The 19,482-nt window shown below is 54.2% G+C and overlaps 1 protein-coding gene and 1 long non-coding RNA gene across 6 annotated transcripts in view; one reads left to right on the top strand and one right to left on the bottom strand.

Annotated features, from left to right (window-relative positions):
• Positions 1-19,482, bottom strand: part of Pnpla1 (patatin like phospholipase domain containing 1) — a 41,060-nt gene that overhangs the window by 14,293 nt on the left and 7,285 nt on the right. For all 5 annotated transcript variants that reach the window (XM_040732250.1, XM_013124357.3, XM_040732249.1 and 2 more), the window contains exons 2-7: positions 8,421-8,653; positions 6,175-6,240; positions 5,125-5,334; positions 4,214-4,274; positions 968-1,660; positions 552-627 (exon numbers count right to left, since the gene is read on the bottom strand). In XM_040732250.1, coding sequence (XP_040588184.1) covers positions 552-627; positions 968-1,660; positions 4,214-4,274; positions 5,125-5,334; positions 6,175-6,240; positions 8,421-8,653 — 1,339 coding nt within the window. The remainder of the gene's footprint in view (positions 1-551; positions 628-967; positions 1,661-4,213; positions 4,275-5,124; positions 5,335-6,174; positions 6,241-8,420; positions 8,654-19,482) is intronic.
• LOC106022403 lies at positions 8,653-18,412 on the top strand. The gene is made up of 3 exons (XR_001197401.3): positions 8,653-8,843; positions 8,939-9,172; positions 16,985-18,412. It is a non-coding gene; the product is annotated as an uncharacterized LOC106022403 (long non-coding RNA).

The raw sequence follows: 19,482 nt of genomic DNA, 5'->3' as shown, positions 1-19,482 counted from the left end.
GGAGGAAGGCAGCATGGAGGCGGAACAGCCTGTCTCACCGCACCCGTGGTGGAGAGCAGCGGGTAGCGAATGCAGGCTTGCCTGTGCTCAGCCCTTCCCGGTCACTTCAAGGTCACGGTGCTAGGTTAAAGCCATGCACCGCCGTGCCAGCTTCAACAGAGATACGAGAGCTCCCCCACGCCACCAGGGGCCACCTCAGGCTAGGACGGTGTGCCTGGTAGGCCTTCCCAACTGTGGCTTCACCCAAAACAAGACCCCGGACCAGGAGTGCACACGCCCCCATTGCCCTAGAACAGGGAGCGCCCAGTGAGTGCAGGAGGGAGGCAGAGGATGGCATCCCCGCCACCAACAGGCAAGCTCCACATGGTGCCTCGCTGCGGGAGGGCAGAGGGAGCAAAGGGTGAACCGTCGCCCCGTGGACTGCGAGAGCTGGGCCCCGTGGACTGCGAGAGCTGGGCAGTGTCCGGGCAGCCAGGAGGGCTGAAACATCACTTAGCTGGGGCCTCCCCTGAGCAAAGGCAGGAACATGCCCTGGGGAAGGAGAAACTTACGCCGGAGGCTTCTGGGATGCTGGCTTCCTGGTGTCCGGTGCCGTCGAGCTTGCCAGCGGTGAAGAGGATTGGGGCCCTGCAGCCGGAGTGAACACACGGGTGTGAGTTGGGTGGCAGGCTGGGGGTACTGGGTAGTTTTTGCAAGTAACAAGTACGAGCAAAGATGCCAGACGTTGAGACGCAGCACCCCTTCAACTCCAGCCCTCGGGAGGCAGAGGCAGGCAGGTCTCTGCGAGTTCGAGGCCAGCCTGGTCTACAGAGCTACACGGAGACACCCTGGCTCGAAAAATCCCCACCCCCAAAAGGTTTGTTTTTATTCCAGCCAGTCAGTGGTGCTGGGTACATGCACCAACCGGTGTTTCTCAGTTCCACATAGCTAGCTGCTACCCTGAGGGCCAGAGGGGGGAGAGTCACACCTGTGGGCTGCTGGGGACCCAGCTCCTCCACAGGTGGCAGGGCAGGTGGCGCCAAGGCACTTGAGGGCAGGGGCCCGGGGTCTGTCCTGGCTTCTGTGGCTGCCTGGGGGTGTCTGAGCAGCAGTCCCGAATGATGAAGGGATTCGGGCGATGACACAGGCAGTGGGGACCCAGCCTCCGAGCTGTGCCTGTCTGCAGGTGACAGCGGGGTGTGCAACACAGAGGGCGAGCTGTCTGTGCCTCGGGCGGTGGCAGCAGCGGTGGCGGCGGTGGCGGCCACGTCCAGCTGACGGCCGTCCTTCACCCCTTGCTTCGGGTTTGCAGTTTGAAGATTTATTGGGCCAACGTCCCTGGGGCCAACGTCCCTGGGGCCAGCGGCCAGCTCGGGCCTCACCACTGGGCCTGGGTGGGGCGGGGCCGAGGGTGATGCGGGTAACCGCTTAGATGATGCACCGGGTGGTGACTCCACAGCCCCCTGGTCCCTGGATTCAGGTGTCTGCACTGATGGGGAAGCTGGGGACGGGCTGTCCTTTCTGTCCTCTCCGGGAGCCACCTGTTCGTGCCGTTGTGAGGGATCATCACGGTGGCCCTGCTCAGCTGGGGGCTCATGGCCAAGGGCGACCTCTATCTGGCAGTACACCTCTACCCTCGGGAAAATCACTCTCTTGCTGGGAGAGTCGAGGTACGCAGCGTCTAGGAGAAACACAACACATCAGACGTGGTGCGCTCGTTGTCTGCTATGAGGGTGTGTGCAAAAAATCTACATAAACACGACACGTGGCCGGCTGTGGCGGCGCACAGTGTTGTCCCAGCCCTGGGGAGCTGAGGTAGGAAGACAGAGAACAGATTAAGGGGGGATTTGGCGATGAGGAAGTGAGGGAGGGCGGGGAATCATAAGGGGGCCCCAGGAAACTTTCCTTTTTTGAAACAGGGTGTCATGTAGTCCAGGCTGGTCTGGCCTCAAACTTATCACATACCAAGGATGACCTTGAACTTCTGACCCCAGCTCTGGGGATTACCTCGTGTACCACCCTGCCAGGTTTATGAAGTACTGGAAATTAAACCCAGGTTCTCAAGCAGGCTAGGCCAGCACTGACAGAGCCCAGCCCAGCCTCTCCAGAACCCCTTGGAGGTGAGCGATGGTGTTTGTGTAGGAGGACCTTGTCTGAGGGAGTGGGGAGTGGGGGCTGCCGGCCACAACTGGGTGCAGACTGGCATCCTTCAGCCCCTGCCTCTCCCTGTCAGGGAGCAGCCTGGGTCAGTGACTTCCCAGCTGCAGGAGTATCTGGGTGGGTGAGAGCTTCTGCAAGGGAGGGAGGTGGGGTCCAGGTAGCACCGGTCTGTGTGTGATGACTGCTTCCGCCCCCGCAGCAAGCAGAGAACAATCTGAGAGCTTCCTAGCGGCGGGTGGGGACTCGGTAGTATGGCTCTGGGTCCCAGCAGCTCCTGGTCATATTCGGTACCAGGAGAAAAATCCTAGAGGCCTTGCGTGAGGAAGGGACGCATGCGTGTGCGCTGGCGCCATCTGGCGGGGGATCCGCGCATCACAAGGCGCCTGGGAAGAACCCGGGCTTCCTTTGCAAGAGCGGGACAGACACCTTCGAAGGTAGTTAAGTTAAACTGTGCCTCGGGTGCAGAGGGGGTGTGGGGGAAAGGAGTCACCTCCAAAATCTAAGCATCAAATCACATGATCTTCCCGACCTCAAGTCGCGGACAAACAGCATCAGCCAGGAGAGAGTGGGGGGCTCCCAGCTTGTGGCTGAGGGTTCCAGGCTCTGGGGGAAACAGGGGTGCAGGACTCTGATGAGAAGCCACCATCCATGTGCCTTCCGTACTCACAGTACAACTCTCGGAAGTAGTCACTACCATTGCTACCCCCTCCCTTGACAGACGGGAAAAGAGGCTCCAAGAGACCCATTGCTAAACACTGCTCCTTAGCATGAATTCATGATGTCAGGAGAGCGGAAGTGGTTTTTCCCAGGACACACAGCTTGGGGTGGGGCTGGGAAGCGCTCTTGCTCTCTCTCTCTCTCTCTCTCTCTCTCTCTCTCTCTCTCTCTCTCTCTCTCTCTCGCTCCTCTTCCCTCCCTCGTTTCCCCTTCCTCCCATCATTCTGTTTTCTCAATCCCTGGATGGACAAAGTAAGGAAAGAGGGTAAGGGTACTGGAGAAGCAGGAAACAAATCTGAAGAAAGAATGTATTTCTAGTATACATTCTAGTATATATTATAGAAAATAACATTCAACCCTTAGTTTCACCCCCCAAATCCTTCTTTTTCTGAGACTTTTTTTTTGAGACAGGGTTTCTCTGTAGCTTTGGAGCCTGTCCTGGACCTCACTCTGTAGACCAGGCTGGCCTCGAACTCACAAAGATCCGCCTGCCTCTGCTGGGATTAAAGGTGTGTGCCACCAACCAGTCCAAGGTATTTTTTTTAAGTCATAGAGCATAGCCTTGTCAGAATAAGAAACACTTGGAACTCAAAGGCATGAAGCCAAGCGTTCCATGAGACTGTGATAAAAACAAAAAATTATACAGCTACCCAAAGATGACACGGAAAAGGGCTGGGACAGCGTTAGGTAAGCATCCTTGGCTCTGGAGTCCCTCCATCTGAAACTGTACTCTAAGGAGTTAACCCCGAGTCCAGACAGGTCTTTGGTCTCTTTCCCCCAAGGACACTCGCCATACCATGACCTTTGAGTGTTTAGTCTCGGTATTTACTCTATTCATCCCATAAAGACTAGAGGAGACACGGGTTGGGCCCAGACAGCAAAGGACAATGGTTCTCCCCTTTGATTTGCTGATCGGCATGTCACTCAGATGTAACTAGTCACATCTACTTGACACAGGGTCCTGAGCAGCCCAGGCTGGCCTGGGAGAAGCTGTATAGCCAAGGATGATCTTGAACTTCTGATCCTCCAGCCTTCTCCCGGGTGCCAGCATCAATTCATGCACCACCCGTCTTACGCAGTGCTGGGGATTGAACCCAGGGCTTGGGCATGCCAGGCAAACACTCCACCAACCGAGATGCATTTCCAACCCCGGCTTTGTTTTCAATTTCACAGATACGTGTTTAGAAATATCCTAAACACTGTCTCATAGTCAACCGGCAGCCACAGTGGCCCGTCTTGGGCAGGGCACGCTGCTGGGTCTCCTCCGTTCCCACCCCGCCCCCGCCACGCCCCCTGCCCTCCCACCCCCGCCCCGCCACGCCCCTTGTCCTCCCTTCCTCGGGTCCCAGCTACTCACTCAGCCTCCGCAGGTATGAGACCGCATCGTCATATCCCCGATAGTAGTAACCCTGCAGGATCTAGGTGGTGACACAGGAAGATTAGCCGGCTGCAGCCACCAAGAGAGTCACTCACTGCCCCACCACAGGCATGCTTTACATGCTGAAACACCCCCCACCCCACTCACCCCCCCAACCCCTCCCCCCACCACCCAAGGCCATGTCAGCAAGCTCTGGACCTTACTCCCCACTCTCCAGGAGAACTAGGAAGCGATTGCTGACTCAGGGGGAGTGTCAGGTGTCAGTCAACAACCTCCCCTGTAGGAAACAGTGGGGGCATTTCTGGGGAACCAGAGACCCATACGGGGGTCATGGGAAGGATAGAGTTTGGGGTCCGGGTTCAAGTCCCAGCACTACCCTTCATTGACTATGAAGCTGTAACCCCTCACGGCCTTACTTTCTCCACCTGTCAAACGGGGATAGTGATGGTATCTTTGCAGAGGATGTTGGGAGGGGTGCATGAGAGTCCCCCACAAAGCCCTTTCTGAGGAGTATTGAACTGGGAACATTTGGTCTTTGCTGACCACAGGCTGCCACAGGATTCTGTTTGTTTTGAGACAGGGTGGCATGTAGTCCAGGCTAACCTCAAACTCCATATGTAGCTAAGGACGACTTTAAACTCCTAATCCACCTTCTTCCACCTCCCCAGTACGGGAATTACAGATGTGCACCACTGGGCTGGGTTTGCACAGCGCCGGGATCCCACCCAGGCTTCAAGCATGCTAGGCAAGCCCTCTGCCGGTTGTGAGCCCTGTTTGTTTGTAGCAACCCTTTAAAAACACGGCAAAACCCTGGACCGTGTGGGGGTGGGAGACACAAAGTCAAGGCTTCCCTCTATTCTAGATCCCACTCTGACCCTCCTGGCCCTCACCACCAGGTCTGGCGGGAACAGCGCGTGCGTCATGCGGGTGATGTTCTCCAGGGAGAACTGGAAGGAGAAGTTGAACATGCGGAAGTCATGGAAGATGGCGGGGCAATCTCGGGGACAGATGTCCTGCTGGCTGCTGAAGGTAGAGATGGTGATGGCGTCCGTCCAGAACGCACAGGGCTGCATGCTCGTGAAGCCACCGTCGATGTACCTCTGCAAGGAGGAAGACAACGCCCAACCGCAGAGGACTTGGAGCAACTGGGGCCGTGGGGTACCAGGGCCACAAGACCAGACATGAGGCTGAGGTCCCCAAGATAAATAAACGGTGGGTGGTGGGTCCCCTGCTGTGTCTGCAGTGGTCTCGGGAATTCTCATCTAATGCTCTGACCCTGGATTCTGGTCCCTCTGCCGTCCCGGTGATGCTGGCCTCTGTGTAACCGCAACCTCACAGGCACCCACCTCAGGCCCCTTTCTTTTGAGGTGGGGGTGGGGTTCCTGTTGGCTTCCTCACCTATGAACTGAGCAAGAGGTGGCCAGCATAGTAACCACTCACAGTCTCGCTTTCTCCCGGGGAGCCTGAAAAAGACTTGCTGCCACAATGTCTGGCCCAGAGGTTACATCCCCACCACTCTGACTGCAGCCAGGGGATTGGCCACTAGTGGGTCACCCTGAGGCCAGCCAGAGGTGCAGAATCTTGGCCTGCCCAGATCTGCTGAAGCAGAGTCCCCACTGTCTTAGGACCTCGGGGTTAACCATGGGCACATGGAAGCCTGTGACCCCTGGCCCAGATGGCCCTGAGGGTCTCCTCGGTCAGGGTCTCGGGTCCCTGTGTTCTGGGGCCTGTACTCTGCACACTGCCATCTGGGAGAACCTGCCAAGCCTTGGAACCCTGACTCGGTGGGTCCTCTACGGGGTGGGTGGGTCTAGGGAGGGCCCTGAACCAATTAGAGGAGGCTCCCCTTAAGATCCCAGGCGTCCGTCTATATTAGGAGTCCTCAGTAGAAAATGTCCTTCCCATTAAGATCCCAGGGGTCAGCTCACCCAGTCACTCACCTCACCCCGATATGTTGGGGGGATGAAGCCGCAGTAGACAGGAACAAAGCAGCTGCAATACAGGGCCTGCGGAGAGACAGGGCTGAGCTGCCACAGGCCCTGGGGTGGGTGGCAGAGACGATCAGGTGCCGCTGACCCCTGACCCCTACTAGTCCCCAGTTCCTTAAAGTAAGGGTATTGGCCTGGGACACAGAGTCTACCGTCAGTTCCCATGCTATCCTTAGTAGGGTCCTCAGTGGTCTACTGGGTGAGTCGGACCCGATGTCCTAAAGAGGGGTTGGCCTTGACATATCCAGGGTCCTCTGCTGACCATCAGCCCTCTGGCCTGGACCAGGCTGAGAGGCCATCCTTGGGAGTGTGCAGTAGCAGAGAGATGGAGTTGGCGAGCGTGGCTGTGTGGCCCCAGAGGAGGGGACCAGGCAGGGTGGGATGAAGGGACAGGAGTCTGGTCAAGCAGGGGACACTGGGCTGGAAGTGAGATGGGACAGCTCAGAGATGTGGCCTGGGATGTGGTGGTCTGTGATGTCATGGTGGCAATGGGGGCTGGGAGAGGCTGGGAGGGAGACCGAACCATGGGCGTGAGGGGCGTCCCTCCAAGAGTGAGAACAGTCATCCAAGGGGCCTAACGCTTGTTCACCCCAACCCCAGGGCTGGGCCAGGTTTGGGGAGGCTGGGAGCTCGGCACGGGCAGGGGAGAGGAAGAGAGTGGAGATAGCAGATGGAAAATCTCGTGAAGGAAAAGCTGAGTGAAGCCAGGATCCCTTCAGTGGTCACTGTTGGTCACTAAAATCTGTATCTGAGAGCTTGGCCCTGGCACAGTGTGAACTTTTCTAAGTGGGATTCAACCATTTGTTTATTTACTTATGGTTTTTTTTTTTTTGAGTTAGGGTTTCTGTGTGTAGCCCTGTCTGTCCTTGGAACTTGTTCTGTACACCAGGCTGGCCTTGAACTCACAGAGCCACTGCAGCCTGGCTTCTTATTTTTAAAGATTTATTTTGTGTGTAAGAATGTTTCACCAACACTTATATTTGGTGAAATCGTCATGCCTGGTGCCTGTGGAGGTCAGAAGGGAGCGTCAGATCCCCTGGAAATGGAGCTGCAGAGGGTTGTGGGCCACCATGTGGTGCTGGGAACTGAACCCAGGTCCTCTGGAAGAGCAGCCAGTGCTCTTAGCTGCTGAGCCGTCTCTCCAGCACCATTAAAACTTTTAAAAATATTTATTTCATGTGATGATGACGCACACCTTTAATCCCAGCACTGGGGAGGCAGAGGCAGGTGGATCTCTGGGTTTGAGGCCAGCCTGGTCTACAGAGCGAGTTCTACGGCAGCCAAAGCTACACAGAGGAACCCTGTCTTGAAAATAAAATAAGATAGTATTTATTTTTATTTATGTGTATGTATATATGCATGTGTCTGTGTCTGTGCCCTGTGTAAGAGTGTCCATGAGGCCAGAAAAGGGAGTCAGATCCCTCGGATCCCCTGGAACTGGAGTTACAGATGGTGATAAGCCACCCAATGTGGATTTGATGGCTAAATTTGGGTCCTCTGCAACAACGGGTGTTCTCAAAACAGCTCCCGCCTTTCTAGACAGGGTCTCCTGCAGCTCAGGCTGGCCTCCACCCCGCTGTGTAGTGGATGACCTTCACCACCTCTGCTTACATGTGGGGGTGGAGCCCAGGGCCTCCTGCCAGCTAGGCAGACACTAGCAACTGAGCTACAGCCTCTGTCGAGGCTCCTGAGGACACAGCGGGAGCGTGGGTACTGTTCCTTATCCTTTCTAAAACCGGGGTACACCGAGACCCAGGTCTGGAGGTCTCTGGACTCCGGGAGGGGCATCACTAGGTTTCCAAAGCCCCAGATTCAGCCCAGAGGCACCTGCCGGGTGAAGACAGGGGAAGGGGACCTGGTGTGGAAGTCACCGGGCTGGTGGCAGGCGCTGGCTGGCTGTGGGCCTTTCTGTGTCACCACTCGTGGAACTGCTCCTGGCAGCAGAGAAGGGAAGATGGGGGGAAGGGGGGGCCGGCAGGGAGCTGCTGGGGGGGAGGGGAAGGCTGGCAGGGAGCTGCTGGGGGGGAGGGGAAGGCTGGCAGGGAGCTGCTGGGGGGGAGGGGAAGGCTGGCAGGGAGCTGCTGGAGGGGGGAGGCTGGCAGGGAGCTGCTGGGGGGAGGGGAAGGCTGGCAGGGAGCTGCTCGGGGCTGTCCAGGTTCCCCCCGGGGTGCGGGGTGGGGGCACAGCCAGGGCCTTGCCTCGATGAGCTCTTCCTTGGACGTGTACTCGGAAACCACCACGTTCTCTCCGTCCGTGACTCTGGTGAGGCTTACGTGCAGCTTCCCGGTGGCGAACTTGTAGGAGTCCTCGGGCAGCACGTTGTACAAAAACTGTCGCATCATCTGAACCATCTTGCAGGATGGGGACAGAGGTCCCAGGAAGGATTTCTTCACTTCAGCCAGGCCCATATTCAGCACTCTGAGGTACTCCTCTGTGGAGGGGGGGGACACGGACACGAAGACACCGTCGTCAGCCAGCAGTGCAGGACTGTGGGGACCTCGGTGACGTCACCACTTCACCCCACGGCTCACAGTGAAGAAGTCTGGGATCCACAAGCCCAGGGGACTCAGGACCAGTTCTGCCGTTGTGGCTAGGACAGAGGCGTGAAGGAGGAGTCCCAGGTACCCCACAGCTAGGGACCTGGGGGTCTGCTTCTGACCGTGTGTGACCACACAACAGAAATTTTCAGCGGCTGAAAAATATTTTCTCCCTGCAGTTTCCCCAGCCTCCTGTGTCCACACCCGTGGTCAGCTACCAGGCTGTGTTCTGAGAGTCCTGCGTGAGATTCCTACGTTTAGAGGCTTGGGAGGCCTCACCCTCACTGAGTAGCAGAGGATGATCTCGAACTCCTGGCTCTACCGTCCCCTCAACAGTGCCGGGATTACAGCCCGTGCCACCATGCTGGTTTATGCTGTGCCGGAGAGAGAACCCAGCGCTTCATGCATGCCGGGTACGAACTCTGCCAACTTAGCCATAGTCCCTCTCTGATAACCAGGGTTTTTTTTTATTCATGTGTATGCATGTGCGTGTGTGTGTGTGTGTGTGTGTGTGCGCGCGCGTGTGTGTGTGTGTGTGTGTGTGTGTGTGTGTGTGTGTGTGCCCACAGAAGCTGGAAGAGGGCTCCCCTAGAGTTGCCAGCCCTCTGGCATGACTGCTGGGAACTGAACTTATGTCCCCTGCAATAGCAAGTGCTCTTAACCAATGAGTCATTTCTCCAGTCCCGCAAATACTCGTTTTTCTTGGTGCCAAGGGCTTTGCACAAGTTAAGCCTGTACTTGACCACTGAGCGACACCACCAGTCCTTAAACAAATGTCTCATGTGGAAAATTTTGCTTCAAGTTAAGGGTCATGAATATGGAACAGGGACTTGTGCAGTCATGAGCTCTCTGTCGTGGGAGGCAGCAAGCGGAGGTTGCATAAGCGCCTCGCCTTGTCAACAAGATCCGGGTGCGTGGGCGGGAAGGGCCGAGGCTTTCCAGCTTGGAGAGTCTGGCATTCTGAGTGCCTGGCCATCGATCCGCAGCAGACACACCCAGAGGGTAACTGATTTGCCCAAAGTCACACACAACAATTGGGAGACAAAATAAGAGGGTAGTTTATTCCTGTCACATTTTATAGTTACATTTTACAGATTACTAGCCCAATCCTGGAGACCAGGCTACTAGTGCTGGAGCACGGTTGTACAGATGTGGAAACCGAGGCAGGGAAAGTGTCTTATGAAGTCACACAGGCAGGAAATGTTAGTTTAATGTTGTTGTTGTTTTTCTGACTCCAAAGAACACATCTGCATTAAGTAGTGGGGACCCCATATTTCGCTGTGAACACATATCTCTCTTGTTCCTTCCTGGGAATAGTAAGCCTGGCAATTTTACCGATTCCAACCTTAGCATGCATAGGCATGAGCAAAGGCTGAAGGGGAGGTTGCTGACCTCGCTGACCTCCCCTTCAGTCCTGCTTCAGCTTGTTCTACAGGTCTGGAGAGTAGCTAGAGTAGCTGGGGCAGCTGGAGTAGCTGGGGCAGCTGGAGTAGCTGGGGCAGCTGGAGTAGCTGGGGCAGCTGGAGTAGCTGGCGGTGCCTGGGGATGGTACAAGGAAATGTGCTGTGTCACAGGAAGCACACCTGCTCATGTGGGGACACACACTAAACAAGTCAGATAAGAGCAGGCACGTAGTCACAAGTCTACCTGCCAAGCCAGTCAGTACTCAGGAGGGAGAAGCAGGAGGATCAGGAGTTTGAGGAGAGCCTGGGCCACACAACCCTGCCTCAAAACACCAAACCAAACCAAGACAGAAATGCAGAGAAATAGAAAGAAAAAGAAAGTCTCAGAATTCCTCTACCTAGACATTAGTGTTTGGCCTATCTCCGCAGATGATCTATTTTGTTCTCTGCCTCACAGGGAGTTGAGCTATGTATTACTGTACGTACTTGTAACTTGCTTTTTAAACCTCATCTGTGTGTGTGCCTTGCCAAGGAGCACCTACTCTTTCACCGTTGACTTGTACTGGGATGAGTGTGTGTGGGGGTAGATGCCCCTCCCCTCCCCTCACGTGTGCATGTAGAAGCCATGATCTCTCACTGAACCGGGAGCTCACGGTCTGCACCTGAGCAGCTGGCCACGCAACCCTGGGGTCCTCTTTTCCTTGCCCCCCCCAGCAGTCACACTCAGCTTTTAATGTTGGTCCTGGGGACCAGAACCCAGGGCCTCAAGCCTACGCAGCAAGCTTTTAACCCACAGGACCATGCCCTAGCCCTGTTTTTAGTGTGTGTGTGTGGTGTGTGTGTATGCGTGTGTGTGTGTGTGTGTGTGTGTGTGGTGTGTGTCTGTGCTGTGTGTGTGTATGCGTGTGTCTGTGCTGTGTGCTATGTGTGTGTGGTGTGGTGTGTGTGTATGCGTGTGTGTGTGTGTGTATGCATGTGTATGTGCTGTGTGTGTGTGTGTGTGGTGTGTGTCTGTGCTGTGTGTGTGTGTGTATGTGTGTGTCTGTGCTGTGTGGTGTGTGTGTATGTGTGTGTCTGTGCTGTGTGCTGTGTGTGTGGTGTGTGTGTGTGTATGTGTATGTGTGTGTGTATGTGTGTGTCTGTGCTGTGTGCTGTGTGTGTGGTGTGTGTGTGTGTATGTGTGTGTGTATGTGTGTGTCTGTGCTGTGTGCTGTGTGTGTGTATGTGTGTGTCTGTGCTGTGTGTGTGTGTGTGTGTGTACATGTGACACAGGGTGCTTGTGGAGGTCAGAGGACAACTTCCTGGAGTCAGTTTCTCTTTTCACCATGTGAGTTCCAGGAATTAAACTCAGATTGCCAGACTCTGTAGGAAGACCCTTTACCTACAGAACCCTATTTTTGGCCTCTATATTTATTTATTTGGTTGTTTGGTTGGTTTTTGTTTTGGTTTGTTTTTTGACTAAGGGTCTCATGTAACCCTGACTAGCCTGGAATTCACTATATAGTGGATGATGGTCTTGAACTCTAGATCCTCCTGCTTCTACCTCTTCAGTGCAAGAATTATAGACCCGAGTCACCATGCCTGTCTAAATACCAATTTATAATTTAAAAAATAGATTGTAACTAGGTGGTAGTGGTGACGCCCGCCTTTAATCCCAGCACATGAGAGGCAGAGGCAGGTGGATCGGAGAGTTCGAGGCCGGCCTGATGAGAGATATTCAGAGAAACCTTACCTTGAAAAGCAGAGAAAGAAAAACAAAAATAAAAGAAAGAAAAAAGCAAGCCTTTAAGGCTCCGTGAGATGGCTCAGTGGTTACCTAAAGTCACTTCCCGCCAAGCCTGACAACCTGCGTTCTATCCTTACGACCCACAAGGTGAAGGAGAGAACTGACTCCTACAAGCGTCCTCTGGCGTCCTGAGTGCATGTACACAGCCAACGAATCCACTTTCAGCTGTTTCTGTGAGAAATCACTCCAACCAAGGCAAACGTGGAAGGAAGGGTTTGCTTGGGCTTAGGGTGGAGGGGTGAGAGTCTGTCATGACAAGGGAACTCGCAGCAAGCAGCAGAAACGGTGGCTGGGGCAGAGCTGACTGGGAATGGCTCAGGTCACCCCATGACACACGTCCTCCAGCGAGGCTACGTTACTCCTCCTGATCCTACCCAGACACTTCCAACAACCTGGGACCAAGTATTCAAACATCTGGTCCTATGGGGACACTCTCACTCAACCAACACACACACACTCACACACACACACTCACTCACACACTCACACTCTCACACCCCATATGCACCACTCACACACACACACCACATACACCCCACATGCACCACACACACCCCACACATACATACACTACACACACTCAAATTTTAGAGAATAGTCTGCCACAGGACTGGAGAAATGGTTCAGTGGTTAAGAGCACTGGCTGCTCTTCTAGAGGACCCAGGTTCCATTCCCAGCACCCACACAGCGACTCACAACTGTCTGTAACTCCAGTTCCAGGGCATCCAACGCCTCTTCTGGCCTCTGTGGGCATTGCATGCACGTGGTATACAGACATATATGCAGGCAAACACCCCTAAAACACATGAATTAAAATATATATACCAAGAACAATCCACGCTAAGGTCTCTGCCCATGCCCTGGATTCTTATGTTCAGGACAAATTCCCAGAAGTGGGAATGCGAGGCCAAAGGTCTGCGTGTCTCAAGCAGAGAGTGCTTGTTCAACTCTGGCTCCAGAACCAGAACAGGATTCATTCTGAGTCGACGCCCACCCACCCCACAGGGATGGGTGTCTCAGGGATGAACAGCAGCAGAGAGAACGAAAATAGTGTTGACATTTCCAGGGTCCTTACATCTGAAAACGGTTCAGTCTGGGAATCAGCTGTGTACCGCCCAGACACACAGCCAGGGACAGAGGGGGCGGCTGTCTGGCTTCTCTCGGCCTGGCGTTTGGTTCAGAATTCCTCCTTGCTGCTCAGGGTCCGTCCTCGGGGGCAGACTGTCTCCCCCTCCTCTCTCACTTTATCTTTTTGGTGATGGGAAGACAGAGGGGAAACTGACACTGCTAAACAAGTCTCCTGTGATGGAGAATCGAGCACCTGCAGGCATGATCCTTCATGCCTGTCACCCAGAGCGCAAGAGGCAGACGCAGGAAGATTGCGTCAAAGGTCAAAGAGAATCTGGTGTCCATGGAGAGTTCTCCAGTCATGCTCACATGGTGATACCTTGTGTCAGACAGAGAGAGGAGCAAGGGAGGGGAGGGAGAGAGAGAGAGAGAGAGAGAGAGAGAGAGAGAGAGAGAGAGAGAGAGAGAGAGAGAGAGAGAGAGTGGATTAAGCACTACCTCTGCTGGGTTCGGAGCCTTCATTTTTTGGGGGAGAGCTGGTTTTTTGAGACAGGGTTTTTCAGTGTAGTTCTTCTGTCTTGGAACTCATTCTGTCACACACACACACACACACACACACACAAAACAGCAACAAAACAAACAAAAAACTATTGAGTTATGAGATAATTTGAAAACTCCCTGCATCCAGTATGCACTCAATATTGGGTTTACCAGGAATTGCCCACGTGGCCAGGGACCAGGCTTCCACTGGAGACGGCAGTACCCCTTCCCTACATCTTTATTAGATGTGACAAAGTAGGGGTTAGAGAGATGGCTCAGTGCTTAAGAGCACTGGCTGCTCTTCCAGAGGACCCAGATTTAATACCCAGCACCCACATGGTGGCTCACAACCATCTGGAACTCCAGTTCCAGGGGATCTGACGCCCCCTTCTGGCCTCCATGGGCACTTCACTCATGTGGTGCACATACACACAAGCAGACGAAACACCTGTACAGGGGAAAATGAGTACATTTAAAATAAAATAAAAAAATACATGGACATAGTAGAGGCATGGCTGAGAAGGTGTGCCCACGGTGTGCTGAGGTTCAGAGCCAACCTGGCAACAAGCCTCTTTTATGGGGGAGAGCTAGAGGCTCAGTTTGAAAAAAATTGGGGGCTGGAAAAAATCACCAAAGGGGAAGAAAAGAGATAATTTGATGCACGTGTATGTTACTTGATTAAGTGGGAAATATTTACCCCCTTCCCAAGAACAAAGAGGTTTAATTAATCTGTAGTATTCCATACAGTGTCTGGAACCCAGGCAGACACTATTAACTGAATGCCTACATAGATAATGAGTGAATTAGTGAACTCCGGAAGTCAAAAAGGGACACCGAGGCCCAAGGAGATGCATAGCTATTCGAGATGACTCAACGAGGTAAAACTTGGACCTGTCTTCCTTCCCCCCCGCACAGAGGGGTGGGGGCACAGGAGGCAGCCCCGGATCCTTTCCTGGGTGTGTGAGAATTAGGCCTGCTGTGTGGGATGGATGTAGGGCGGAGGGTGGGGTTGCACACACATACTCATGCACCCGGTCTCAGTGGACTGGTAACCTAGCAACTGCCTCCATCCCAGCCAATCACAGTTGGCTAGCCAGCTCTCCCTTCTATTGAGATGACTGCTGGGGGAAGATGAGGTGAGGTGGTCTCTGGGGAGGCACGGGTGAGCAGATTCCCAGTGAAGCCCCGGCGAGACTCCGAATCCCCGCAGGGGGAACCTGCAAACCTGAGACCCGTGCCTGGCTCCAAACCGCAGGCAGAAATCCCAGCTGTGTTTCCCCATGGGTCTGTCTTGACTACCTAACCACATTCTAATAATAACTGCTGTTATTGTCTTAATGAAAGCAGTCCACCCAAACAGGCTTTCCCATCTCTAGACTGTTTATCTTCACACTGGCAGCTAGACCCTAGGGGCGGTGACCCTGGTTTATGCGTCACACACGGAAGAAGCATTTTGCTTTGAAGTCACACTGTGGGGACTCTCTGGTACTGACAATTTCCAGCCAGAGGAGGCTTCACGCCAGGCAAATCTAAAGTGAAAATTTAGTCCAAAACAACTAAACGCGGCTGGCAAGGGTGGAGCCGATCAGTCTCGAAGCCTGTGAGACTGCCTGGTGCCATCTTAAGCAGGCAACCCCTCAAAATTCCTGGAAATGGGTAGTTTTAAGATCCTGGGTCAAAAATACTAGATGCAGGGAGAATGGCTCAGGGGATGAAATGCTTGCCAGGAAGCCGTGGGATTCCCAGTTTGGTCCCCAGAACCGCATAAAAGCTGAGTGTACTGAGGGGCACACATGTAAGCCCAGTGCCAGGGCGGGGGTCAGCTAGGTCCCTGAGGCTCACTAGCCAGTCAGTCAAGCCTCACTGAAAGCCCCATTACCTGTGTGAGAGACTTAAAAAAACAGGTAGACGGCTCATGAGGAAAGACATCAAAAACTTCTGAACCCCCCCACAGGCTCATGTGTACCTGCACACATATGATCTCCATACATGGGTGCATGCAGATGCATGTGCACCTGTACACATATGATCTCCACACACAGGTGCACACAGGTTTGTATGCACCTGCACACATATGACCTCCACACAGGTGCACACAGATGCATGTGCACCTGCACGCATATGACCACACACACGGATGCACATAGATTCATGTACACCTGTATGTATATGACCTCACACACACCTGCACACATATGACCACACACACGGGTGCACACAGATGCATGTGTACCTGCATACATATGACCCACACACACACATGGGTGCACATAGATGCATGTGCACCTGCACACATATGACCTCACACACACGTGCACACAGATGCATGTGCACCTGCACACATGTGCACTGACAGGCGGCCCCTCATACACGAATCCCAGCCCAGACCCCATTTGCGTCTCTTTACAGGTAGGAATTGCAGCGCAGGACAAGGCTGAAGTTGATTGATGGGTGGACAGACGGACAGGTGGCTGAGAGGGTTGGTGGGTAGATGTGTATGTGATGGGTGGGTGGACACACACTCCAATCTACATAGCACATGTGAGCAGGGTTAGACCTCATGGGAAAACACACCTTCCCTCTCTGCCGTGGACATACTCAGGCAGAAGCCAAAGCTCTGACCTGTTCAGCGCTTATGACAAAGAGAGACAAAAGCCTCGCTCCCCAGGTGGCGACGCCGTGCAGACCCTTCCTAACCTCACTTTTCTAGAAAACGAGTTTAAAAGCTTATAACCGGGCGTTGGTGGTGCAAGCCTTTAACCCCAGCACTCGGGAGGCAGAGGCAGGTGGATCTCTGTGAGTTCAATGCCAGCCTGGTCTACAGAGCGAGTTCCAGGACAGCCTCCAAAACAATACAGAGAAACCCTGTCTCGAAAAAACAAACAATAATAATAATAATAAAAATAAGAGTTGGATCTCCAGGACCCATATGTTGAAGGAGAGAAGCCATGCCTACAAGTTATCCTCTGATACACACACACACACACACACACACACACACACACACACACAATGTTTTAAAATTCTGCTTAGTAGGATTTTTAAAAAGCTCATACTGATGTGAGACGGGAAACTGAATGAACTAGGGTAGACTAGAGCAGGGGTGAGGGCAGTGGGCAGATCGCAGAGGGGAGGAGCGGAGGAACTGGGAAAGAGGGCGTCTGTACCTCAGGAGAACGTATCTCCAGAGAGCAGAGCAGGTCAGCCTGGGCGCGGGGGCTCAGTGCCGGCACTGTCCAGGCTTCCAGGACACCACAGACGCCCAGCCCCAGCCAACACAGCCTTGTGACCTGGTGGCTCTCTGGCCCCAAACTTGGCCTCAGGCAGAGGACAGTTTCCCAATTCTTTTTCTTTTTGGTGGTGCTGGGGTTGGGCTTGGGGCCTCTCCTGCACTCTGGACTAACACCCTGTCATTTTATGCCACCCAGAAACAGTCATTGCCAGAGACTACTCCACCGTCTCCTGCCCCTCAGCCGTGGGATCTCCATTCCCTGCCTACAAGTGGGGTCCCCTGAAAGCAAGCCCGCATTTCCCAGCCTCCTTTGCTACCAGGCTAGGCCATGAGACTAAGTTCTGATCCACAGATAAGGGCTAACAAGATGCGTGTCACCCCGAAGTCCCACCCCAGGGTGGAGGGGTGCGTCTGCCTCCTCTTCCCACCAGATGCGATGTGGACAAGGCCACGCCATGAGCCAACAACACCTGTGTGTATCTCGACGGCGTTTCAGACGCTTGGGAACGGGCGCGGGGTCTACCGGGAATGTCACGCAGATCTTAGGGGACCTAGAACCCGCGCTGTAGAGCAACCCTCTTGTGCTACCTCCGACCTCTCCCAGCAGCCTCCTGGGTTTCCAGAAGCTCCAGAGCCTCTGACTCCAAGAGGGCACCGTGCCAACAGGGAGGCTGAGACTCGCCCACCGTCCCACAGTCAGCTGACATCTGGGGCCAGAGTGGAGGGGAGGGGAGACTGGATCTTGGGGTCAGACCAAAGCCTTTTCCCTTCTTGCTAAACTCCACCTAGGAAGCCACACGAAAGCGAGCCCCGGAGCGCGTCCGCCCCCGACTGCAGGGACTTCTGCAGCTCCTGTTCTCGGGGTGGCAAAGCTGCGACCCTGATCAGCATTCAGTGGGGGATTCTCGGCAGAGCTGCCGTTACCTACCCCGAGAGCAGGCCAGGGGCAGCAAGACCGGAGTGCCTGGTCCTGCTGCTCTGGGGGCGGGGCTCCCCCTGCCTGCGAGGCAAGCGGCCCGCCTACCACCTGAGCCACACCTCCAGCCTTCTACAGCAACGAAGCAAAGCCAGGACCCAGGGCGCGCCCTCGGCCATGGCAACAGCTAAACAGCGAGGACTTGAGAGTTTGTAACGCCATCCTGTATAACGCGCTCCGCCTTCCATGGTTTTAAAATCCCTTTTCTAAATGGGCAGGAGTGTTCGCAGATGCACTATTCACCATAGGTCAAAGTAAAAACAGCCCACATGTCCATCGCCAAGTGAATGGGTAAACAGCTGCGCTAGCTAAGTCTACCCAGTAGAATATTACTCAACCATTAAAAAAAAATACATGGTCATGCCACGTCGGGCTGAGGGAAAGAAGCCGCATGCAAATTAGTACACACATCACACGTCTCCCTTCATGTCAAATGTGGAGAATCATGTCAAGTTAAATGCGCTCATCTGCAGAGATGAAAAGTGGCTACAGTGACCTCTGGGGACTTGGGGGGGAAGCAGAGGGATGGAGGAGAAGCTTCCTTTTGGGGGTAACCAAATGTTCTGAAATTTGACTGCGGGGCTTGTTGAATAACCGATTAACCAGACAAACGTTAAGTGCACTGTAAGTAAACTACATGTCAATAAAGCCAAAGGCTTTGTTTGTTACTTGTCGGGGGAAAAGGAAAACTCCCGCTGTAGGCTTTGGGCCACACTGGCGGCTTCTCAAAGTGGGGTGACCTGAGTCTGGGCTACAGAACAGCGCCTTAGCCACGGGCAGCCTTCTGCTTTGTGGCTGGGTGGGGTGGGGGGCGTGTAGGCGTGAATACAGCCTGTGCTGCTGCAGGGGGGAGGGGACTGATGTAAGAGGACATCATAGCACAGCAGACCCCATGACGTTAGTGTCGTTCACTACACAGCAGTCGTCGGGCAAAGCTAAAACAAAAGTCTAATCCACCAAAGTCCCCGTTCTGGGAAAGTCTTTAAGTCCAGCAGCCTTGCTTTTCAGCTTCTGGCTAACTGTTCCCGTCAGCCGAAGTATGTCAACCCAGGACATGGTTTTTTTTTTTTTTGTCTAGAAGCTGGCCCGGGGTTACGCTGGGATCCCAAACACCCAGTGTAGTTAGTCCCCAGCTGGCTAAAAAAGACTTCTACTGTTGGCCTAAACCCATGTCCGAGCAGTCTTCTCTGGTGAATACGCTACAACAGTCTTCAAAGGCCAGGCTGGCTTCAAATGCACTCGGGAGCAGAGGCTGTCCCAACTCCCCGACCCTCCTGCCTCCGATAGGCGTACCGCACCACGCCAATCTTTTCTCTTATTTTTTCTTTGCAGAAACTGGGTGGGAACATCACACGCCTTTCTTCCTTTTACAACGTTCGCGGGGGGGGAGTCACAGGACTGCTCCTCCAGGTCTCTCCTTCTCTGGTCATCAGGCTCGGAGGGCGGGGCACACCTTACCGCCTGAGTCCCCTCTCCAGCCCAGCTCATCTAGCTTAATGCTGCTTTGGGCCACGTCAGTCATAGGTCACCTCAGTCCATGTGCTCAGTAGCGCAGGGGACCCCAAGGTGGCCACCAGCTGGGCCTCCCCAAAGCCTGTTGCTCCCTTCCCTCAGCTTGACCTTCCCTGCCGGAAAGCTCCCAGTGAACTAAAGCTGTGACGTCAGGTGACCTGTGCCGTCCATCTTCCGGACATGCCGGTTTCTCCACTCTGTTACTC

This window comes from Mesocricetus auratus, unplaced genomic scaffold (assembly GCF_017639785.1).
Source record: "Mesocricetus auratus isolate SY011 unplaced genomic scaffold, BCM_Maur_2.0 Super-Scaffold_100027, whole genome shotgun sequence".
Taxonomy (NCBI): domain Eukaryota; kingdom Metazoa; phylum Chordata; class Mammalia; order Rodentia; family Cricetidae; genus Mesocricetus; species Mesocricetus auratus.
This window is presented reverse-complemented; position numbering and strand designations above follow the sequence as displayed.